This window comes from Rhinolophus sinicus, chromosome 15 (assembly GCF_057876585.1).
Source record: "Rhinolophus sinicus isolate RSI-liver-muscle chromosome 15, RSI-T2T, whole genome shotgun sequence".
NCBI lineage: Eukaryota > Metazoa > Chordata > Mammalia > Chiroptera > Rhinolophidae > Rhinolophus > Rhinolophus sinicus.
The window spans coordinates 130,970,403-130,995,878 of NC_142515.1; the positions used below are offsets into that span (position 1 = coordinate 130,970,403).

At 46.0% G+C, this 25,476-nt stretch overlaps 1 protein-coding gene across 5 annotated transcripts in view; it reads left to right on the top strand.

Annotated features, from left to right (window-relative positions):
• PDE5A (phosphodiesterase 5A) overlaps positions 1-25,476 on the top strand; it is a 109,812-nt gene that overhangs the window by 59,909 nt on the left and 24,427 nt on the right. For all 5 annotated transcript variants that reach the window (XM_019744515.3, XM_019744519.3, XM_019744520.3 and 2 more), the window contains 6 exons: positions 114-222; positions 1,202-1,289; positions 6,820-6,995; positions 8,920-8,979; positions 23,712-23,858; positions 24,674-24,799. In XM_019744515.3, coding sequence (XP_019600074.3) covers positions 114-222; positions 1,202-1,289; positions 6,820-6,995; positions 8,920-8,979; positions 23,712-23,858; positions 24,674-24,799 — 706 coding nt within the window. The remainder of the gene's footprint in view (positions 1-113; positions 223-1,201; positions 1,290-6,819; positions 6,996-8,919; positions 8,980-23,711; positions 23,859-24,673; positions 24,800-25,476) is intronic.

Consider the following 25,476-nt stretch of genomic DNA (forward strand, 5'->3'; position numbering starts at 1 on the left):
TACACTTTGTCCTGTAATTTTAAGACTGGTGTTTTTCTCTTATAACCATTTAACTCTGCTTTGCCCGTGTTTTTTTAATGCACAGAAAGAGCTCATATCCATTATTTCCACAGGGAACGTGATGCAAACAAAATCAATTACATGTATGCTCAGTATGTCAAAAATACTATGGTGCCACTCAATGTCCCAGATGTCAGTAAGGACAAAAGATTTCCCTGGACAGTAAGTAACCCGATTTAAACTGGGAGCTCGAAGGCTGTTTTGCCATCAGGTCTGTACTTGCAGTGAGTGACTGCAGTTGAAAGGCTGGCCCTAGAATTGCCTGTCTAGGAGTGGTCTGTCCTTTCCCTGATCTGATGAAGGAGAATCAAATAGCTTATAACAACACTTGAGTATTTTTCTGTGTACTTTCTTCAGTTTTGTTAACATGTACTAATGAATTATCATAAACTAATTTCGAGGTAGTTTAACTATTACCTACTTCATGTCAATGACACCCCTTAGTGTTGCTAGAATTCTTGAGTTTATTCTCGAAAAGTAAATTCCACATGGCTCGAACTTAGTAATTGGTGATCGAACACACTGAATAGCCTGTGAAAAATAAAGATCTGTTTTCCTTGACAGCAAACCTACAAAGATCAGTTTCTCAGACGTTGAAAACTTTGAATTCTAGTATTTTCTCTCATTTCCGGAAAGCGTTGCACTTTGAGGCAGCTGCCTGACTTTGTTATTTGCATACCTGGGCGGCATTTTAGAACGTCAGCAGTGTGAGCAGTAGAAGTAGTGGGGTGGGTGTGCTAGAGAGGGGCTAGCTGGTAACACACCTGTCCCCATGGTGTGATGCCTTGGGCCCCGCCCCTCTTAAGTTCCTGGATACACGTGCCACCAGGTGGAATGGCGTAGGCACCTGAATAAATATTTTGCTTCGTATTACTGTAAGCTGATTGGAAAGTTTCAAATGGGAAAAAGGAAATATAGGATATTTATCGTTTTTAATAATGTAAAGATTACTTGCTTTGTATTGCATCTACGTGAACTTCATTATAATTTGTACATTTTCTACACTCTATCACTCCAGCTAATAAAAAACAGATACATTAATGGTTTCACAAGTCCAGTATAGTTTATATGATAGCATCCAGTGGGCCAACCCATTTTTTCATGATTTTTAGCTGTTTTTTTTGGTTTTGTTTTTGTTTAGAATGAAAACACAGGGAACGTAAACCAGCAGTGCATTAGAAGTTTGCTTTGTACACCTATAAAAAACGGAAAGAAGAATAAAGTGATAGGTAAGCCTTTTCATTAACCTCCACACTGCACTTATTAAGGAAAAAATGTATTCCCAGAAAGTTCTTTCAAGTGTAAATTTAAATAAAATATGAAAAAGGTAAAAATTGGAATGACAAAAGAGTTCTGACACAACAGAAATTTGTGAAGTATCTTATTAACTATTTTTGTAATTGTTATAATCCTATTTTAAAAGAATTTTTGTATAAGAATGCTGTGGTGAAAGTTAGTAGATGGAGAGGCATGAAGTTGATAACATACTGTTTTTAAAGTCATACTTCTTGGTTTTTTATTTTTCTTTACTGACTATGTGGGTTAGGTCGTAGGTTGTGTTCATTCATTTGTTTATTCATTCATTCATCAAAAATGTTTACTGAGCCTTCCACTGCTCTAGGCACTTGGGGTAAGTCAGTGAACAACGCAGAAATCCCTGCCCACAGGGAACATATGTTTTTACATGAGGTTATAGAAGAAGCATTTACTTCTGGAGTGATGGAAGAATGCATTCTCAGAGAAACAGAATGTTTTGTATTATTGTCATACTTATTTCTTGGCATTGCAGGTTATATCGAGTAGAACAGAACATACTGGGCTGTATGTGCCAATCATACATGATTGACAAGAAAATAGTTGGACCTGTTAACCTTCTTCCAAGTTTTGGAAATAAAGGAAATAGGAAGGCTAAACTTTTAAATAAACACACTAATGGAGCAAGGCTTAGCTATACACATTTATCTTAAAAAGTCTGATGGTTCCAGGTTTCAAGACTGGACTGTAATTTCATTAAAGGAGAGTATCAGTCAGAAAGGGAAGGGAGGAGGTATTGCTCATGGAAAAAGGGAAGAGACAAGTACTGAAAGTGCCTGTCCAGGTTCCGTCCAGAAGTCGGGGAACCCTTGCCCCTGGTGCAGACAGGGCTGTGGAGAGCTGTGGCATCCCTTGGGTGGCGATGGGGGTTGCAGGTCGTAGCCGCTTCCGTCGCTTGGCTGGAGTGCATCCTCCCTGGGTTTATGCTCTCAGCGTTCCGCCAATCCCTGACTTTCCTTGTTCTGGTCTTTTCCTCTGTAAGGCAGGCCAACTCATAGGAAGAGAAGGCCTTCTTCCCATGCTCTCAAATGTGTTGATGGCTTTGACACTTGTTTCTTACTGTAAATCAGTGAACCGGACGGCAGGCAGCGGGCTGGACAGCAGGCAGCGTCCTGCTTCCTGGAATAGGTCTCGTTCTTGCTGGACAGTAATGCCATCCTGGTTTTATACCAGCCTCGTGAACTTGTTACTGTGACCCACCCAGAGGGATGGCTCTGTCCTCAGCGTGCCCATCTCGTTTCTAAGCCTGCAGGCGGGAGCTCACATCCTGGCCTCGGGGAAGCCAGCCTGGCAACTCCCTGCGGGCTGTTTGGTCCCCGGCTCTCTTTGTATTCTCTGAGAAAAAGTGCGGCCCGTGAACATGTACACGAGCTCTCTTTTCACGATGGTCACCCATTGGATCGCTAACATAAAGCAACAAAAGAAAACTGATGGGGGCCCTACGGTGATACCAAGTCACTGTTCTATTACAAAATTCTAGGAAGTTCAAGGTGAAAACTACATTATAAATGTTATGCTGTTTTTGTGCTTTCAAATATAAGTATAAAGACTTATTATAAGCTGCCTTCGACCTTGAAAAATGGGAAAAGAACCTCCAGAAGGGATGTGTTACTCACTAGTGAGTTTCCATAAGGCGGAGGACCTCGTGGCAACCGGCCACGCCACGTCCCATTTCCTTTTTTCCTCAGCAGCATCTCAGTGGAGCATAACTGGGAATGGAGGTGACTGGAGGAAGTTATATGTCAGGTTTTCATCACTTAACCAGATGGTCAAGGGGAGGTAGCCAGGGGAAGTGCAGAGAACCCTGACGGGAGCAGGGCAGCATCCCGTCGGCTCCACGCGTCTCTGAACCAGTGAAAAGCACATTGCTCACCTCTGTGGAGTCGAACTAGCCTTTCAGATGTGCTCAGAATTCACATTCTGTTTCAGACAAGCGAACAAAACATTTTAAGGAATGCCTGTTGAAGTACTCAGACTCCTCCTAGCATGCATTTTGTCACCCTACGTGAGAACAGAGCCAAAAGAAAGCAAAAGTTTTTGGAGAGGAAAAATTCCCTGAAAATAAAAACAAAAAATAATTATCGTAATGGGGCTTTAGCGGGGTTCACGTTGATTCCAAGTACAAGAAGGAAAATGTCCAGTGTCTCCGCTGTGTTATGAGTGTAGCAAAACAGGGAATTTGAATTCTCGACAAGCATGGAAAATATCATGGCTGTAGGTAACTTGTCGTACATGTCACGGACCAGACTCTGCTGTTATGTAATTCTAATAGAGAGGCCCCGTAGAGTTACATGCAGGAAGACAGATGGGCCCATGTGTTTTTTTGTAATCTTCCTTCCCCCTCATTTTTTTCCATTACTGACATTTAGATGAAATTATAGGCATTAGACCAGTACGGGGCCTGTTGTATCATCAGAAGTATTCCCTGAGGTTTTGTTTTATATCACGTGTCTTCTCAGTGTTCTGGCTAATAATGCAATGTTTCCACCACTTTGCTTCCAGCACCATGAAAGAAATGTTTTTCTCATTCAGCATTCATTTATTTTAACCAATTATTCCCCCCCTATTTATTAGGTTAAATATGCCTTTTTCCCATAGCATATTTATCAGACATTCTTATGCCTATTTTTCATACCAATTTCAGGGCATATTTTGAAGAAATTAGTCTTATTCCCATCCAAAAAAATAAGATAAGACCATCTCTACTTTAAATAATGTACATTTCCATCCCTCTCTTTGGTAGTGAATAAGTGTGATAAAAAGTATAGTGTAATACCACATATTGCTGGACAGTGAATTGAGAGAGAGAGACAGAGATGCCTTCCTTACTGAATGTGTGTCCTAAGCGGATCATTGCCCCGTCCTCTGCTTGTCTATGTGTTGTCACTTGATTCTAAGGCAGAAATAACTACTCCAAATTATATCAGTTTAAATTTGACTTCTACTTCATTTTATTTTTCATATTAAATTTTATAATTTGGCTATCACTAACTGCTCATTTGTTTATAAAATGTTTGCTAGGATTTTCCTAATGCAAGTGTAATTAAACTGTACAGTGTCATCACTTTTCTGTGGGAAGAGAGGTTCTTGACCAACATTTACAAAATTCATCCGGAAGGTTAATATATAAAAAGAATCAGAGACACATCTATATCTACACCTATATCTATCTCTGTATATCTATTTCCATATCAATATCCATTATCTGCATCTATAGCTGACAGATGGTAACAGACACACTTTAGCTGTCCTGCTCTGAGCTGTGGTTGTGACAGCTGACTCCTGACATTTGTACACATAACATTGCATTTCAATACCTTTTGATTCCAGAGGTATTAATTAACACTGCTTAATACATCCATCCAGTGACTTGACTGAGGCACAGACAGATGTGACCCGCTGTCCGGTCGTAGCCTGGCAGAATGCCCGACAGCCGCATCTCACCCCTCCTGTGGCCCTTTCCTTTTCACACATGCAGTAATTCTTATGAAGTGATAAAAAGTACAATCTTGTTTATGAAAAATGGCCGTGTAGGAGAGAACTTTAGTAAAACTTGAGCAGCGATCCCACTGTGATGTGAGGCTAAGGGCATGGAACGCGTGACTCGCAGGGAAATGTGATTTGGGAGACAGCCAGAAGCCTATATAAACAGTTCCATATTTATCATTCGGGGATTCACAGAGGGTGGAGGACGCAGCCCTCGTGTTTTTACCATACATGGGACATGTTCCTGAAGATAACAATGCCAGCTGCTGTTTAGCCATGGTTTGGACTTGCAATGTCCAAATTCCCTCTGCTTTGTTTAACCTTTTTCTCCATGATGTGTCAGAGAAGGGATCCTGCAGTCCTAATGCATGTAGGAGAGAGAAGGCTGTCTCTACTGTCTGAAGTAGAGAAACTCAAACAAGGAAGAACAGAGATGAGAGCACAGACAATTTGTACTGCTCCCACGGTGGGTGACAAAGGGACGCAATGTACAACCTTGCATCCACGGACCGTGAAATCCTTTCGTGTGCAGGAGAAACGGGGGATACCAGACCACAGTCTTCATGGGAAAGTAGTTTGGGTCAAAGCTGCAGTCCTACCTTCCCTCATTAACTCAGTACATATTTTGGGGGTTCCTGCTGTGATGCCAGGCTCTTTGCTAGCTGAGGAAGTAGAACTGAAACAGTGAAATCTTGGAGCCCGAGATATGTAGAGCCCACAAAGAGAGGCAGATATAAAAATGCCCCGTGGTACTCGAAGTGATGGTGTTGGGATGCCTGCCTCATGGGGAAGGGAGGGTCCCAGCAAAGGGAGCCTGGGGAGTGCACAGGCCAGTGGACAAGCATAGGCAAATGTGCGGGGGGTGGGGGGTGAGGGGAGGGGAGCAAGCAGGAGGGCGGCAAGGGCGCTGCTGCAATGAGAGCAAAGGGCACCCAGCCGCAGAGTGTGGTCAGAGGTGGCCTCTGGGGCTCAGGTGAGCTGGGGTTTGAATTTGAGACCTAAGCACATGAAGTGGCCTTGAGCAATGACTTCACCTTTCTGAGACTCAGTTTCCTCATCTGTGAAATGGGGGTGGTCACAGCTACCTCAGTGTAAATTATGAGGACTAGAGATTATGTTTGTACTAAAGCACTTAGCACGAGGCCTCGACCACAGTGGGCACACGTCTGTTATTGTATATTTAGGAACAGAAGAGACAAGGGCCTCCACAGCACTGTGTTACCCAGAAGTGGGCCCCCAGCTTCTTGCAGAGAGTACAAGGCTCAGAATCCCAGAACAACTAGTTCAGTAAGGATTTATCACAACGTTGATGTCACCTTCCATTGGTGTTGACAACATGTTTGACTTTCAAAGAGAGGCCAGGACAGAGGAGGTTATGATTTTCTTCAGACAGTAGTTCTGCTTTGATTTCTAAATAAATAAGTCATTTTTATTTGCATTTGTTTGAAGTGTTAAAAGTTGTGAGCAAACGTGTTCTCCTAGGCACAAGGTGCATATTTGAAACGTAGACTATGTGAATTGTCTGTTGCCTGCATTCTATTTCGTATGTAATTGTGTTTTTTAACTTCTGATTTTTCAGTAAGGAAAGGCAGTCTGCGTGACCCAAAATTCTGTGCATCAAAATTGTTCTCTTGGCAAAAGCACAAAAATCCAATTAGTGTCCAAAGGACAAACTGTCTTTGGGGACTCAGCTGACCTAAAACTCACAACCAAGTCTGGAAGAAGGCAGCACTCTAGGATTTCTGAACAGAGGCGACGTATGTTTAGGACTGAGAATAGAGTGTTATGTAAATTAATTCAGTTTACTTCTCTAGCTTAGATCTGTGAGGACTTGTGGGTTTGTTTGGAGATGACAGACATTCCTAAGCATGTAAGACAGTCTTTGGGGGTATGTGTTAAAATTGATAAAAACTGTGATCGTTCCTAATAACAGTTGCTCCATTTCTTGGATCATTGTAGGGGTTTGCCAACTCGTAAATAAGATGGAGGAGAACACTGGCAAGGTTAAGCCTTTCAACCGAAACGATGAACAGTTTCTGGAAGCTTTTGTCATCTTCTGTGGCTTGGGGATCCAGAACACGCAGATGTATGAAGCCGTGGAGAGAGCCATGGCCAAGCAAATGGTCACATTAGAGGTGGGCCACAGCTTTGGGGACCTCCGAGCTGTAGCAAGTCACCATGTCTGTGATGTCATGGTGGCCTTTCCCATCGTGTGGTCCAGATCATCAGATCTTTTTTTCTGCATTCAAACAACTAAGGAAACTGAGACCCAGGATACTTTAGAAACTTGTCCGAGGTCATGTGACCAAGCCACAACTCAGGCTGCGTGTCCCTTGACCATTTGCATTTTGGGCACAAGCCATCCTTGACCTGAGCCATGTGGTCACACATGTCTCCTGCCCCTGCTGCCTGCCCTGCCATCCCGGTGGCCTGAGCCTCCTGTCATTGCTCCTGGCGAGCAGCTGTAGTCACTTTTACATGTAGTCATTCAAAAACTAAAATAAAAAACAGAAACAAACGAAATAAACACAGAAACCCTCATAAGTGCTCATAGATAATCAGAGTAAGGAAAAGGAAAAAGTCAACAAAAATCAAAGATAAACTCCTAGACTAGCCATTTCAGAATCTCTCAGAAACTTTCAAATTATAGATTTATGGGCCCCATTTCTGAAAATTCTGACTGAGTAAGTCTTGGGTAGAGACTGGAAATCTGCGAATTACAGGGCGGCCTGGTTATTCTGAACACGGGCGCTAGTGGACCCCTGGCTTGGGGCTTGGCAGCAGGTAAGCCCCTCCCCAGGAGGCCAGCCCACCCAGGCGGGGCCAGCCCCTTCCACATGGAGTTCACTAACTGCCTTGAAAATGTGCACTTCCTGTAACGCAGAAATTTCCTTTTGTCATCTTAGACCAATTTACAGAAATGGACTTCAAAAAGCGCAAAAGTCTGCTTAGTCATTTGTACATTGGTGTGAAATATATTTGAATGTTTGCCTGCTCTTACCTAGTTGAGATGAGCGGGAATCAGTGTTTGGGATATCACTTTTCCTGGAATCCCTAATAAATAAATACCCAACCTAAAGAGTTAGAAAGTTATATATTATAGGTCAAGCTTTATCAGTAACCAAGATGGTTACTTCCTCAGGTGAATTACACACTGAAGTTTTGCTATAGCATTGTATACGAGACCTCAGATTATACACCTCCGATCTGAAATCTCGGTTTCAAACACACATATATTTAAATTGTATATACACCTCATATATGTGTACATACAGTTTCATAAGTCTCAAAACAGTTACCTTATCTATCACTTGTGAAATGGGAGTGAGTGGGTCTCATGTTTGGTTGTAAGAGACAGTGAGCCCGACCTCTACGTGCACTGGGGTGCACTACAGGGTGAGGGAGCGGGGTCCCTGGCCCCTGGCCTCTCGCTGGGTGTGAGCTCACAGCCACGTCCTGAGAGCACCTGCGCCTGGGGGCCTCCGCTGTCAGTGGGTGGATCCCTGGGCCGGCACTGCTGTGCCAGGCTCTCAGTCCCATGAGTGTACAGGGCTCCCTGAATCTGACGTTTATGTCCCAGCCATGCAGTTTTTCTTTATGAAGTCTCCATTGGTGACAGGCCTCATCAGAGAGCCACTTCTAGACTGCCTGCTTTCCAAACATCAACAGTAAAATGTTACTTTATGCAGAGGTGTTTTACCCTAATTATACATCCAAGCAAAAATAACTAAAGTCAGTATTTTAAAAAAAATTGACACTAAGTTTTCTGCCAAGTTTGGTCCAATAGTGTGGCTTATAAGTAATGTGTCCATTATATGAACAATGTCAGAAGACAACTGACATGTTCTTTTTGAACACGGAGTATTCTTTTGTTTTCTGAAACAATTGAATTGAAGTTGGGGATTTTTCTCTCTGTTGAAGAAAGGGGAAACAAGATCTGGCACTCTGAGGGGCCTAGTTGTCTCTCCAGGAAGTTTTAGCAGAATTCCAAGCGGGACAATTCTGGTCCGCGTTTGGTAGTCCTTCTTCCATAACCTGTACGCCTGTCTGTCCTCACAGGTGCTGTCGTATCACGCTTCAGCCGCAGAGGAGGAAACGAGAGAGCTGCAGTCCTTAGCGGTAATTCTCCCCTCTTCTCTGTAAACACGACTAACTGCCCACATCTAATTACTACATAAATAGGCCTTTGTCGGGATATCTGCTTCTGCTAGTAACGGTCCCTTAGACATTTAATTAAACGTGGTAAATATTTAGATGGACATTCATAAAAATATTTAATCAACTCTAATTTCCTGCAGGCTACAAAGTCACTGATGATACAAAGAAAAAGATAATAATTTACGTTGGCTTTGTAATACATTATTTTATGAATCTGATTTTTCCCCCCAGTAATTGTTTTAATCTTTACCTCTATCTTAGGCCAAAACTATTTTTAGTTTTCAGTTCCTGGGGAAATGGGGAAAGGTGACTGCAAAGTGATTGTTTGGTTAGGGTAATGATAACAAAGATTGTACTGATAACGTCTTCCGCGTTATTGAGAACTGAGAGTGACTTTAATTTCTGACCAGATGGCTATGGAGTGTTATTTGAAATTGGGTTCATTTAAGGCCAGTTCCCGAATTTTCCCTACGTCCTATTTAGTATGCTGCGAGAGGAGAGCACGACGTGCCAGAACAACGTCCATGCGTTGCTTGAGATGCAGGAACATTTGAGGCACTTCCTCATTTGCAGCCACGGCTGGCCTTCTGAGCTTACATTTGTTTGAGATGACATAGATCAGGTCTGTGTGACATGTGACGAGCGTCGTAAGGAATGAGAAGGGTGTGGCGAGGGTGTGGAGATGCTTTTTCATTGTCATCATCATCGTGGCCCACCAGATGCGAGCCCTCTGTCCCTTACAGACACTTTCTCACGTCAGACACACAGCTGCGTCATGAAGCCCACGCTGAGGCTGGAGAAGCCAAGTGGCTCCGGGTGCCACTGGCAGGAGGCGGGACACAGCCTCAGCCTCCTGCGGAGCCGTGCATGTCACCGCTCTGCCGTCTGTTAGGAGCAGTCAGGGAGAGAAGAGAGAGCTGACTCAGCTGCTTTGACCTTGGTGATTGAAAGAATAATGGTGCCGTTCGTTAAGGAAGATGGAAATATTAAACAGGAAAACTGGCAGGTTTGATTTAGGACACGGGAAGTCTGAGGTGCTGGTGGGACAACCAAATGGACATGACCATCAGGAAAGGCAGGACTCGAGTGGGGGGGGGGGCTGGTGATCAGAACTGGAGGTGCTGGTTGGGGAGGTAACCCTGGGACTGGGGACCCCCATGGTAGTGACGTCGTGGGAGCGAAACAGCTGGGAGGTGGTGGGGAGAGAGACATGCGAGATGGAGGACCGAACCCTTGTGAATGAAGGTTGAGATGGAGGAGCAGGAGAAGAGCTAAGACAATCAGTAGCTGAGCAGGGAGGCAGACGGAGGACGGCAGGGGTCCAGCAGTTTCCCAAAGGCGGGCGGGCCCATGACTTGTAGGACGTTGAAAAGCAGGAGCACTGAGCAAAGGCTTTGGGGTCTGTGAGGAGGTGACGATTGAGGAAGCAGCTTCAGGAGTGAAACGGCAGAGGCCAGAGGAAACAGTGAGAAAATGCAGAGCAATACAGCCTCTTTTTAAAAATCAGTTTTGTGTGAAACAGAGGAGGAGCAGCTTTGAAGCGTGTTGGCTGACTCACGCGAGGTTTTCAGTGTTCGTTTCGGTTCACCTCATGCTTGTGAACCGGGGTTGTTCACCAGCAGGAGAGCCACACGTTCTTAGACACAGTGGGGGTCACAGGGTGCGTGTGAAGGGAGCAGGACAAGATGGCAGGAGGGCTGGTCCTGGATGTGGCCTGAGCACTAAAGAGCGTCATTTGGCCAAGACAAGATCATAGTAACAGCTACGTTTCTGGGGCACTTACCGCCGTAAGTGCGGCATCTCTGCAGTTCTGTGTAAGTGAACCAAGTGTATTTAATCCACAACAGGCCTGTGAGGCAGTATAACCAGCATTTGAAATGCAGTTGGAGGTTGAGAGACCTTAGATTGTCCCCCTCAGGGTCTCCGAGTGATGGCGCCAGGATGAGCCCCGAGGGCCCGGGCTCAGCCCTTGGAGACAGCGAGCTACGCAGGAAGGAGGGACATCGAGGACTTGGCTTCCCCACTAAGTCACTGTGTGGGACGCTGAGTCGCTTGGCAAGGACAGTCTGAGGAACTTGAGGTGATAGTGCCCTAAAGGTTAGGCTTCTTTTGGGGTTAGCCTCATTTGGAATAGGCTACATTTATTTTGTTCTCGACCTTATTTGAAGAAATGAGCATTTTTTCCAATTGTTTACAAAGGTGTATAGGTTTAAATTATCTTTCACATCAGGCTTACTTGGCCCATTTTTCTGATCCTCCTAGAATGATAAAGTTTGGAACTAAATGCATATCGTGAGATGGAAATGATCACATGGAAAGACACATTTGGAAGTGCTCGCAGGCTCTGTGGGATTATTGAGTTAGTTCTAAAATGAGGGAAGCTTACACTCTGCCTGCCACGTGTTGTTTGTTTTAGATAAATAAAAACTAGCATATACAATAATTTCTAAAGATAATGCTAAAAAAAAATCAGTAGGTTATTAAACTTTGTGTTTCACTTTGAAAATAGTATAGTCTTCCAGAAAAATCTGAAAATTATTTCCTCAATTATGTTTATAATTTTAGCAAGAGAAAAACACTTTGGGATAACCGAAAATTGCTATATTGCAGTATTGTTCAAAACCATCTGTTGTTCCATTTGGAAAATAGATTTCTGGCAGCTGCATTGAGAAATGCAGGGTTACATAGCTTGTAGGTCAAGTAATTCATTTAAATTGGTTGAAATTCAGCAACCAATTGCAATTTTAATTTTCTATCAACCATATAAAAATTCTTTTACGGCTTCAACGACACAGGTATTTGCATCACCTAGCAATTACCAAAACTGCTGTCTTTGTCATGTGTCTGATTCTTTACCTCAATTTAAAACCTAAAATAAGTTGAAAAACTGTCAAATATTTTCTTAATTTTTTTAAATTGAGTTCTTAAGAGAATTAAATAATGTACTAAAGTACACTAACTATGGCTGTGCCCAGAGGAGGTCTCTAGCTATATAAAAGTAATTTTGTTGATGGGAAACTCAGAATCCTTATTTTTTCCCCTTGACTCACTTGAGTTTTTTAATGGTGTTTATTGAGTTTCCTATTTTTAATCTAATCTTCTCTTGCCTTAAAATTGAGTGTAGTAGAAATAAGACCTTAAACTACACATTTTGCCATATACCTTTTAACTATCCTTAGTCACAGGTTATTGAGATAAAAATAAAAGGACCCCAGCTGACCTGGTTATGATAAAGTTACCAGAATGTAATACATGTGTCGTGCGGGGAGGCCTGCGAGGTCTCTGCTCCCGCTCCCCACACAAGAACGCAGGACATGGTGAGGCCAAAAAGGAACACCCACGGAGCCATAGGTAGGGGAGTTATATCACTATATTCTCGCTGGCGGCTGGGTTGGAGAAACAGGAAACAGGAGCCACACAATTCTCAACCCTCATTGCTCCGCTTACAGGCTCAGCCACCATCTTCTTGCTAGCCCCCATTCTTCCTGCTAGCGTAGCCACAGCAGTTATATTAGTGGCCAATGGCTCACTGGTTACAGCTGACGGCCAACTAGCCACAGCTGATGGCCATCCAATCACAGTTGATGGCCATTTACTACCTGAGCCAGCACTTTTCTATGTGAGGCCGAGAGCCTGGAAACTACTTTCTGGGGTTCTGCCCCCACACTCCACCCCTACAGGCTCTCGCCTCACAATCTACGCGACAAGTGTCTTCCGCGAGGGGCCCTGTGCAAGGAGCCTGTAGGTGAATGCAATATCCTGGACACAGCCAGGCCCTCTGGGCACAGCCAGGGTTTCTCAGGGCACCACCAGTCCTTCTGGGCACAGCCAGACTTCCTGGACTTCTTAGGGTACCACCTGTCTTCCCGGACACAGCCAGGGTTTCTCAGGGCACCACCAGTACTTCTGGGCACAGCCAGACTTCCTGGGCTTCTTAGGGTACCACTAGTTTCCCCGGACACAGCCAGGGTTTCTCAGGGCACCACCAGGTACTTCTGGGCACGGCCAGAATTCCTGGGCTTCTTAGGGTACCACTAGTTTCCCCGGGTACAGCCAAGGTTTCTCAGGGCACCACCAGGTACTTCTGGGCACGGCCAGAATTCCTGGGCTTCTTAGGGTACCACTAGTTTCCCCGGGTACAGCCAAGGTTTCTCAGGGCACCACCAGGTACTTCTGGGCACGGCCAGAATTCCTGGGCTTCTTAGGGTACCACTAGTTTCCCCGGGTACAGCCAAGGTTTCTCAGGGCACCACCAGGTACTTCTGGGCACGGCCAGAATTCCTGGGCTTCTTAGGGTACCACTAGTTTCCCCGGGTACAGCCAAGGTTTCTCAGGGCACCACCAGGTACTTCTGGGCACGGCCAGAATTCCTGGGCTTCTTAGGGTACCACTAGTTTCCCCGGGTACAGCCAAGGTTTCTCAGGGCACCACCAGGTACTTCTGGGCACGGCCAGAATTCCTGGGCTTCTTAGGGTACCACTAGTTTCCCCGGGTACAGCCAAGGTTTCTCAGGGCACCACCAGGTACTTCTGGGCACGGCCAGAATTCCTGGGCTTCTTAGGGTACCACTAGTTTCCCCGGGTACAGCCAAGGTTTCTCAGGGCACCACCAGGTACTTCTGGGCACGGCCAGAATTCCTGGGCTTCTTAGGGTACCACTAGTTTCCCCGGGTACAGCCAAGGTTTCTCAGGGCACCACCAGGTACTTCTGGGCACGGCCAGAATTCCTGGGCTTCTTAGGGTACCACTAGTTTCCCCGGGTACAGCCAAGGTTTCTCAGGGCACCACCAGGTACTTCTGGGCACGGCCAGAATTCCTGGGCTTCTTAGGGTACCACTAGTTTCCCCGGGTACAGCCAAGGTTTCTCAGGGCACCACCAGGTACTTCTGGGCACGGCCAGAATTCCTGGGCTCAGCCAGGGCTCTCAGGGCACTGCCACTCTCTCTGGGCCTCTCAGGGTACCCTGCTGGAACAACAGCGACTCACAATCAAGGTGCTTACATATTCTCAATGGCGGCCAGTCAAGACACAAAAGCAAATATCCCCCAGTTCCACTAACAACAGTTCCCAAACAGTCAAGCTGTCCATTAAATTAGGGATGGAAGGCAATTCCCCATAGTCCATAGTCATTCGCCAGGGCTGTCCTGGGGGTGAGGAATGACCTTGACCTCACCCCATCTCCCATGGAGGACTCAGCAAGCCTTTCCTCCTGGGACAAGTCCCGCATCCGGGCTGCCCGAGCAGGAACCTCCTGGCCCACAGGGTCGTAACTTCCTTTGCTTTCTCCGGCCTGTGCTGGTTGGGGAACCGTCCACATCTGTCCCTCTCCACGGGGGTCCACGGGGGTCCATCTCTCCGGCAGCTGCTCCTCCTGGTCTTCCTCAGACTCACGCACAAACTGCTCCACCGCACTTTGGAGAGCTTTGGCCGGCACCGTACCCTGCTCGCTGCGCCATTTGTCGTGCGGGGAGGCCTGCAGGGTCTCTGCTCCCACTCCCCACATAAGAACGCAGGACATGATGAGGCCCAACAGGAACACCCAGGGAGCCATAGGTGGGGGAGTCATACCCCTATATTCTCGCTGGTGGCTGGGTTGGAAAAACAGGAAACAGGAGCCACACAATTCTCAACCCTCATTGCTCCGCTTACAGGCTCAGCCACCATCTTCCTGCTAGGCCCCCATTTGCTGCTAGCGTAGCCACAGCAGTTATATTAGTGGCCAATGGCTCACTGGTTACAGCTGATGGCCAACTAGCCACAGCTGATGGCCATGCAATCACAGTTGATGGCCATTTACTACCTGAGCCAGCACCTTTCTATGTGAGGCCGAGAGCCTGGAAACTGCTTTCTGGGGCTCTGTTCCCACTCTCCACCCCTACAGGCTCTCGCCTCACAATCTACGCGACAAGTGTCTTCCGCGAGGGGCCCTGTGCGAGGAGCCTGTAGGTGAATGCAATATCCTGGACACAGCCAGGCTCTCTGGGCACAGCCAGGGTTTCTCAGGGCACCACCAGTCCTTCTGGGCACAGCCAGACTTCCTGGACTTCTTAGGGTACCACCTGTCTTCCCGGACACAGCCAGGGTTTCCCAGGGCACCACCAGTACTTCTGGGCACAGCCAGACTTCCTGGGCTTCTTAGGGTACCACTAGTTTTCCCGGACACAGCCAGGGTTTCTCAGGGCACCACCAGTACTTCTGGGCACAGCCAGACTTCCTGGGCTTCTTAGGGTACCACTAGTTTTCCCGGACACAGCCAGGGTTTCTCAGGGCACCACCAGTACTTCTGGGCACAGCCAGACTTCCTGGGCTTCTTAGGGTACCACTAGTTTTCCCGGACACAGCCAGGGTTTCTCAGGGCACCACCAGTACTTCTGGGCACAGCCAGACTTCCTGGGCTTCTTAGGGTACCACTAGTTTTCCCGGACACAGCCAGGGTTTCTCAGGGCACCACCAGTACTTCTGGGCACAGCCAGACTTCCTGGGCTTCTTAGGGTACCACTAGTTTTCCCGGACACAGCCAGGGTTTCTCAGGGCACCACCAGTACTTCTGGGCACGGCCAGAATTCCTGGGCTTCTTAGGGTACCACTAGTTTCCCCGGGCACAGCCAAGGTTTCTCAGGGCAACACCAGGTACTTCTGGGCACGGCCAGAATTCCTGGGCTTCTTAGGGTACCACTAGTTTCCCCGGGTACAGCCAAGGTTTCTCAGGGCAACACCAGGTACTTCTGGGCACGGCCAGAATTCCTGGGCTCAGCCAGGGCTCTCAGGGCACTGCCACTCTCTCTGGGCCTCTCAGGGTACCCTGCTGGAACAACAGCGACTCACAGTCAAGGTGCTTACATATTCCCAATGGCGGCCAGTCAAGACACAAAAGCAAATATCCCCCAGTTCCACTAACAACAGTTCCCAAACAGTCAAGCTGTCCATTAAATTAGGGATGGAAGGCAATTCCCCATAGTCCATAGTCATTCTCCAGGGCTGTCCTGGGGGTGAGGAATGACCTTGACCTCACCCCATCTCCCATGGAGGACTCAGCAAGCCTTTCCTCCAGGGACAAGTCCCGCATCCGGGCTGCCTGAGCAGGAACTTCCCGTCCCACAGGGTCGCAACGACCTTTGCTTTCTCCGGCCTGTGCTGGTTGGGGAACCGTCCACATCTTTCCCTCTCCACGGGGGTCCACGGGGGTCCAGCTCTCCGGCAGCTGCTCCTCCTGGTCTTCCTCAGACTCACACACAAACTGCTCCACCGCACTTTGGAGAGCTTTGGCCGGCACCGTACCCTGCTCGCTGCGCCATTTGTCGTGCGGGGAGGCCTGCAGGGTCTCTGCTCCCACTCCCCACATAAGAACACAGGATACAGTGAAGCCAAACAGGAACACCCAGGGAGCCATAGATGGGGGAGTCATACCACTATATTCTCGCTGGTGGCTGGGTTGGAAAAACAGGAAACAGGAGCCACACAATTCTCAACCCTCACTGCACCGCTTGCAGGCTCAGCCACCATCTTCTTGCTAGGCCCCCATTTTCTGTTAGCATAGCCACAGCAGTTATATTAGTGGCCAATGGCTCACTGGTTACAGCTGATGGCCAACTAGCCACAGCTGATGGCCATGCAATCACAGTTGATGGCCATTTACTACCTGAGCCAGCAGCTTTCTATGTGAGGCCGAGAGCCTGGAAACTGCTTTTTGGGGTTCTGTCCCCACAACATGTTTATTGTAGGTAACTGAATATTTGATGACTGATTGCCTTTTCTGCCTTCTTCTCTTGTTAGAAGAGCAGTAAATAAATATGTATTAGAGTTCAGTTTTTTAAAACAAGCTTCTCCGTTGTGTCGTGGAGTCAGTGGTGACTCAGCTGAGCCACTGTAGCTTCCGCTTGACAGCAGTTTCTTTCATCACAGGCCAGGTATCTAAGCGCAGACTGAGCCCCTGTTGTGATCCTGAAAGGTCTTCTGTACCAAAGCAATGTGAGGGCGCGAAAAGCTGACACTTAGGATGGAATTAGCCTCGTCTTCGTCAGGCACAGGTGTGGCTGAGGCAGTAATAGCAGTGAGGGACAGCCAGGCACCTGACTCAAAGCTCTAAGTAAGTGACTGTTAGCGTGCGATCCGTTTCCTCCATCAAAGGTGATCATCACATTCCCGCACTTTTGGGGAAAAGCTGTGTGGATAGCCAAGTTATTCATGGAAATTATTCATGAAAAATTTAGGGCGGATAATAACAAAGAAGAGTTGACCTTGTGCTCTTGATAACCAGTGTCACTGAGCTGCAGTGACCTGTGGCATCCAGTAAGGCACCCTCTTCGTCTGTGTTAGAAAACTCTGGGCCAGTCTGGGTCCTGTGGGCTTCTGTACACCATCATCGTACATTCATTTTTATCGGTAGCTGTGACATGAACTGGGCTGGCGTTTTTGCACATTGACAGGACTTCATAGATTCTGGCGGATTCTTCCTGCTTTCATTTGACAAGCGAATCTTATCTGTTTTGCTTGTGTGTTACTAGTGGATTACCTCCAATGGTAATCTTAGCTCCAATATGTGGTGGCCCCATTCTGGACCATCTTACATACTAACTAGGTGTTACCCAGCTCTGTGTGTGCTAGTCCCAACTGTAGTTAATCATTTACTCTACAGTTTTACTTAGAAGCACATATGTCTTTTATCAGAATCTTGACATTATCACACTCCCTCTTTATATGGCTTTGAAAAACTGTATAATCACTACCCAACATTTTTTTAATACTTTGTACCTCTTTCCTATTGAGATTTAAACACATCCATTTATATAATGTTATAAAGAAGGAAAAATCATAAAACATTTATTGAATACAGTTATTGAAAACTATACTCAGCCAGTCTTGTGCCTTATTCACTTCTTTATTTTCTATAAGATTTGGTTCCACCTAGAGTTGGATGTTTACTTCCCTTTGTATAAGAAGATTTCTCTCTCATTTTCATATGGACTTACTTCCCTCTTAGAGAAAGATAAATTCCAACAGTCTTGTAAACTAATTTTGTGGGTTTTTTTTCTTTCAAAGCACATGTTCTGCATGTTAAAAGCAGGGAAGAGAAACATTGGCCTCCTATAAAGTGTAATATGATGGCTGTCAAGTGGCTTTATTCAAAGACCTGGGACCAAACTGTTCGCCACAAAAGTGTACCCAGTTTGGGGGTGGAAGGGGTTGGTGATCAGGGGCTGATAAGGGTCACTCCTTGTAGCTACCAATCAACTCATCAAATGGCTTATTAATTTTATCCCTAAAAATAATTTCCTTAAAGTATGGATCTCTCAGGAAAATCTCTTCCTTTTAACATTTATGTTGAATAAGCATCGAGGAGTCCTGTAACAAATGCCTTTATAAAACACGAGGCTATCTGGAAGAATTTGGCGTTTTATGGAAGATGGAGTTCAGTAGCTGCCCTTCTTTTCAGACCATTTTAATAAATAACTTTCTAAAGAAGGAGCCTTTTTGCACAGTTGGCTCTTCGGATTTGTTGCTGTAATTTTTATTTTAGCTCCTGAGATCCGATACTTCAGACCCGAGCAGAATGTCGTTCACGGAAGCATGACCTTTTTGTATAAAGATTACACAGTTGGACAAATGGTGGAGCCATGCAGCCACACATCTTTGTTTTCTTCTGAGGTTGCAGAGACTTTGCCACAAGCTAAATATAAACCTTTTTATAAGGCATCCACCCAAAATAAGAAACTCAATAATATTAAAATAATTATATTTACTTGACCCAAGTGTATTCTTTTCCATGCATACATGCTTTATGGGTTTCAAGAAGACTATACACCTTATAAGTGTATTGTTTCCTATAAACTTTCATTTCTCTGTTAAATAAACACAAAGGCACCCTCCACACTTGTATAAAAGGGACACCAGTGTTTCCCATTTGCTGTGCGAGTGGCCTTCATAATGAGAAATAGTTGAACAAAAGAAGGGCCTCATTTGTCTTCAGTAAGGACTGATAAAGCTCAGGAAAGATTCTCTTCGACTTTAGAAAAATAGGTGACTGCTAGTCAGGGTTCTCCGGAAAGACAGAACCAGGAGGACATAGATACCGAAGGAGATGTATTCTGAGCTCACACGATGGCTCACACGGTGACGGGAACTGAGAATCAGCGATCTGCCATGTGTAAGCTGGTGGGACATTCCGTCTGAGTCTGCAAGCCTGAGAACAGGTGAGCTGATGGTTGAAATCACGTCCAAGCACCTGAGCTGAGACGAGATGTCCCAGCTCAAGCAGGCAGGTAGGAAGCAGACGGGCACGTTCTCCCTTCCTCCACCTTTTGTGCCGTCCAGGTCCCCGAGGATGGCGTGATGCCCGTCCACATGGGGGTGCCCTCCACTGATTCCCATATTGATCTCGGCCAGAAACACCCTCACAGATACACCCGCGATCATGTACAACCCAGGCACCCCGTGGCGAGTCAAGCGGACACATAAAATGAACCGTCACCAGTGACTAAAAGGACGTCGTTAAGTGTGCACTTGCGTCTCTGTCACGGTGCTGTGAGAGACGCTGGAGAAATGACCAGCATGCTTGTGTGACTGCACTTCAACTATATTTCAGTTACTGATGTGTCTGCATTCTCCGTCAGGCTGTCAGTTCTTGGGTCATAATAATGCTAATAATAGTAGCAATAGCTGTTATTTAGTGATTGCTTAACAAGAGCCTCGTTTACACCTTCTGTGGAGTGATTGAATGAATAAATCAGTCAGTAGATTCTGGGAAATCCAGTCTTTTGGAAAGCCCGTAATCTAGCATGAAGTAATACAACTCAAGCTCCTTGAGTCCCTTCAACAAGATTGTGCTTGCTTTTTCTGTAAAACGATTGTGAAGCTAGAAATAATGTCAGAGCTGACTAAATACATACAACCCCCTGTTAATTGGCCTCACAGAGTTGTAGTGACTCAAGTTCCTGGTACCTATACCCCCATTTAGGGTCAGTGCTGTTAGTGGTAAGAGAGGGAGGAGAAGTGATTCTCAAAAGCCAGTGGTAACAGCACTGAGATCTTTGTTTCTTGTCGCGCTTCGAGTTACCTGCCCAGACCTTCCGGGCAGTGAGAATGTGCGCTTAAGAAAGTAGATATTCACTTGTAAATTAGCTTAAGTAGAACAGTAGGTGGAAAACTTACAGGAAGAAAAATGCACCATGTGTTGTAAGAACGAGGTAAACCTCCTGCTTATAAAGTATAACCAGTTCTCTACTTGAAGGAAATAATCTAGAATTGACCATTTTAAGTAACTTCCGACCGCAGCTGCTAAAAGTGGAAAACTTTGCGGGTGGAAACAAACATCAAAAACACCACATCACCATAGCAGCTAAGGGCCACCCATCCATTTACCTTAAATGCTGACAGAGTGAGAGAGACAGAGCTTGGACACTGTCCCGGAAGGTCACTGGCAAGACGTAGGTGCCACTCAGTGTGGCATTTGGTGCCAAGTGAAAGGCCGTAAGAGACTCTGCAGTCCTGTGGACACAGAGATAAGTGGACCATAAACTCAGAATATTAAACCTTGGAGACAGTCTCCTCCGGGTGAGGACAAGCTCTAGGGGACAGTCAGTGGCGTGCCAGGCCTGGAGCCTAATAGCAAACGTTCCTTGGACCCTGTGCTTCACTCTACTTGTAAGTTTCTCTTGTTAGGACCGTTTTCTAACGATGAAATGCAAATGTGGTGGCTGACGTCAGATTTTGTCAGCTGGCGGTCAGTTTGTTTAACTACTGTCAGTCAGCTGGCATTCAGAACAACTGGTTTTAAGGATCACTGAGAAATTAAAACATTTTTATAACTGAATCCTGCTTCCTTCAATCCATTCCAACCCTTCTACCAACAATCTGTCAGTGGATTTCACTTCCACAGTTGGTTGTTGTTTGTTTTTGTCTTTTTAATTTCTGCAAGCTTGGTGAAAGACATTAGGAAACGAGTCATACAAAGGTGACTTAAAGGAAGAATTCCCTCTAAAGAGTCAGGAAAGGCAAATAGCTTCTTTATTGGTGGGAGTGGCAGATACAATTAAAGAACTCAGAAGAAAAATGAGGTTATACTACCGAGCTTTTCTCCAGACTTAATCTTTAACACAATGAGCTTTGCGTATTTCTTTCCATATTTGGTTAATTTGACACACATTAAAGCTGCCTACTCTAGAAGGGCCTAACTGTATTCGAATTAAGCAGTAAAATATTTAACTGTGTTGCCTGAGGATTTATGGCATCGTGCTGTGCTGTGGAGGGATGGGTCTTCGGAGGTGGCGAGCGGAATTTAAAATCACCTTCATCCAAAGCTCTCTCACAGCAGACAGAAACCTGAATTCTCTTCTGGTGGTCAGAGCGCTTTAAATGACTTGTGACTTTCTCGTGGCTGATTAGTCATTGAACGCAAGAATTGTGAACCTCTGTCACTGGCCACAAGGTTTTGAAGGGACGTGTTTGCCTGGCCCCGAGAGTTCAGCCCAGGAAGGCTGGGTGGTGCTGGGGTGCGCCTGAACAAGCAAAAGATGCTTTCCGGGAGAGGGGGGCTGGCGTCAGTGTCCAGTGCAGAGGCACAAGCTGCATTGGCCACCTTTATCCTGGAGCATTTAGAATATCCTTTGTGGAACGAAAGAAAGAAAACTTCCTGCTGTCGGAATAATGATGCCCTAAGGAGAAACATCTGTTCTCTGTCCAGTGCAGTGTGTGGAAGGGGAGCAGCTGTTCTCTGCTGAGAGTTAAGAGGTGGCTTATTCCCACCTCCACACTTCCGAGCACCGTGGAACGGACCACTCCCACTCTGACGTTGGGGGCTGGTGTAAAAAGGAAGCCCTTTATCTAAATATTTTAAATCCCCTCTTCCCCTATTTCAGCCCACGCATTCGCCTGTGGGATTGACTTAATAGAATGCATGTTTTCTTATGAATTTGGGGCTTGGGAAAAATTCTTAGTTGGAGGATGAAGAGGGGGACGTTCAAAGTCTAAACACGTCTGGTATATGTAAGTGACATGCGCAGGTCAAGATGGGAGGTGCAGGTGCCCTCGGATTGTAGGGAAAGCTCTAGTTGCTCCATAAATTGTATTCCTTTGACCTTTTTACTTCACAAAAGATGGAGGTAAGGCCCAGTAGTGATATCCCAGATACTGGAAACCTGAGGGGTTTGGAGAAAGTCAAGGAAAAAAACATTAAATGGAAGGAACCTGGTGCAGATTTCTTAATTTTTCTTCCCTCTGCCCTGCACCAAGCTGCAACCCGTTTCCATCAGGTGACTGGGGTCTGGCTGAAGCAGTTCAAGTGCTGGCAGGGGATGGTCTAGGGAACGGGGAGGGAGGGGCGTCCTGCAAGCGCTGAGCCCCGAGCCTGTGCAGGAAGGCCAGGAGAAGAACCCCAGCTCGCCCTGCTGGCCAGCCAGGGCACCTTGCCCGGGGCTAGTGTGGCTTTGTGGGGGTTGGGGCTCACTGTGGCCCAACTTTTCAGGAGGAGCCAGGAATCTGTTTTTGGTTAAACTCTCCCAATTTTTACACAGTATAACAAATTTCGTGATTTTCCCAAACATTCAGTACCAAACAAAAGAGACTGGAAGGCACTTCCAGGTCTGCTAGTTTTCCAACCCCGGTTAAGGGCTTCACACTCCTGGGAGATGTGGGGACCTTAAAACCGGAACTTCTGACTAAAATTTAGTGAAGGAAATGAGATTTTTCTCTCCCAATTCACTTAATAAGTGTCCATATTAACAATACAAAGCTGTGTAAGATACAGTCTGCCATAGATCCTGGTGCATTTAGGAGACAGGGAATTACGTCGTAGGGAACTTGGTATAGTTTCACAGGTATTCCCAAGGTGGTGGTCTGCTCTGAAGGGCACTGGACCCTTTTCTGGGTGGGAACTATGCCTTAAAGGTGCCTGTCAATTACAGAGAGTGGGTACTTCACGGAGAAGCAGGGCACACAAAGGTCCATCCGTGAAAAAGAGCAAGGTATATATGAAGAAACTGCAGGCATTAACTACAATCAAATGATTATCAAATCAAGACTAAGAATGGTAATTTAAAAAAAAAAACCCTCCAAAAAATCAAAACTGGCTTCTCAAGACCTATCCCACTCCTGAGGTGACTCCCTGAGCATTTAATAGGCACCTGGGTGATCCTCCGGAGCGGGCCTGGGTGAATGTGTTCTGCTCGCCTCTGAGTGGAGCGTGTCCAAGCTGAGAGCAGGACGGTCGGCCTGCGATGGAAGCCGGATGCCATTCCTTCACTGGCTGGGCCTCCAAGGGTGAGGAAACCAGCCTCTGTGTAAGTCTCTGTGCCTGAAAAATGGAGCTTTCTTGGTGGTCTGAGAATTAAACGTAAAATGCTTAGAACATGGTCACTGCACTGCACTCCACAAGACTGGGGACAGGTCCTGAATAATTACTGTTTGTGACTAAGACCGGGGAGTCTTTGGGGCCTCACGTGGAGTCCTTAGCCCTGGCCCGTTCTAGATATAGTGTCAGCGCAGTCACCTGTCCCCTCCAGCTGGCTTCCCTGGAACCTTGTGGTTCAGTTTAAGAAAAACAGGAGTAGCTCCTACATGAAAAGGTTTCTAGTACATGACGTTCAAAAGAAAAGGTAGGCACAGCGGGCTGTTGCTCTGTGGCAAAGTGAGAGCGCTCTGAGAGTCTCTGCTGCCTCCGTGTACAGCTTGAGTCATTTTCTCCTTCCCCCCTTCCCCAAGGCTGCTGTGGTGCCGTCAGCCCAGACCCTTAAGATCACTGAGTTCAGCTTCAGTGACTTCGAGCTGTCCGACCTGGAGACGGCCCTGTGCACAATTCGCATGTTCACTGACCTCAGCCTCGTGCAGAACTTCCAGATGAAGCACGAGGTAGGAGTGCCCTGCCGGCCCCCGGGAGTGGGCACGCGCGTGTGTGTGTGCGTGTGCGTGTGCGTGCCTGCGTGCAAGAGAATTCGTTTGGATACTAGTATGGGATAGGGATTTCTAAGTTTCAACCATTGGTATAGTGTCACCTAATGCAGACCCGAGATTTTTAAAGAAAAATGATTAACCATTAAAAAGACGTTTATTGGGTTCTTGTTGTGTATCAAGCATGAGGTTGAAGACCTGGGGAGAGTTTTCCCAACAGTGAAGGTAGGATGTGCAAAGGCAGGAGGACAGAGGATTGGGGCTGGGGTGTGTGGGGCACCAGTGGAGGGGTGAGGGGATGGGAGAGTGGGGTACTGAGGGAGGGGCTGAGAGTGGCGAGGGACGCACTGGAGAGGAAGGTAAGAAGAGAAGCAAATTATGCAGAACCTGTAAGCTGCTCAGAGGAATTTGGATTTTTGTCCGGAAAACAGTGGTGAGCCGCTGAGGATGACACGTGGACATAATATCTAAAAAAGCCAGTCAGCGCCCTACCCCTGCCAAACTCCGTGTCTGAGAGCGGTCCTGCATCTCACACCTAAGTTAGTGTGGTGGTTAGCAGGGGGCTCTGGAGTCAGACTGCTCCCGTGCGTTTTGTCTCTACCCTTCAGGACCGCCCTGACCTTGAGCAGTTCCTCTGTCAGTTTCCTCATCTGTTAAATGATCAAATCATGCCTCCCCCAGAGGCTTAGCTGTAAACGCTTTGCACAGTGCCGGACGTAGTGAATGTGTCAAAGTGTTAGCCATCATTGTTACCACTTATGTTTTATTTCCTACAGGTTCTTTGCAGGTGGATTTTGAGTGTTAAGAAGAATTACCGGAAGAATGTCGCTTATCATAATTGGAGACATGCCTTTAACACAGCTCAGTGCATGTTTGCTGCCCTAAAAGCAGGCAAACTTCAGGTACTTTTCAGAGCTAGCTATACAGTTAAGAGATTTTGTTGCTTTAGTAGTAAAATTTACAGCATGTTCTCTCAAGGTTTTTTAAAATGTGCACTAATGATGATTGAGGATAATATTTATCACCAGTTCAAAATAAATTATATTTTAATGTAAGAAGGCTAGTATGGCAAAATACTTAGTTGCTAGCTTTCTTTCATATGTAATGTATATGGCAATTTAAAATAGTCTTTAAATAACTTCATGTTAAATGTAAATAGTGCTTGGGCAAATAAATATTTCCTTTAGAGGAAAACTCCACAGTATAAGAAAAAAAGTATCAAATTTCTCATGTTCACATTCAGCCTGCTCAAAAACCACTCAGGTACTGAACTTGGCTTTGTAGGTAAGTCCTGGGCTCTCTATCGCAGGTTCTCTTGAGCCTTCAGGTAATTTTGTAAGTATTATTTCATGGAAAAGGTTTGGTTTCGTACACATTGACCAGAGATCATTTACAAAAAAGATCAATGCAGAAAACGTTCAAGTGGTTTGTTCCTTTCCAGGCCAAATTTTATGCGTAGCTCTGCCCTTAAATTCTAACTTCAGTGGCACTCGATTAGTTATTCTAGGTAAGTGATTCCAGGCCTCCAGCATATAACTTTTTAAGTCAGGGCTTCCATGCTTTAAAAAAGAAAAAAAAA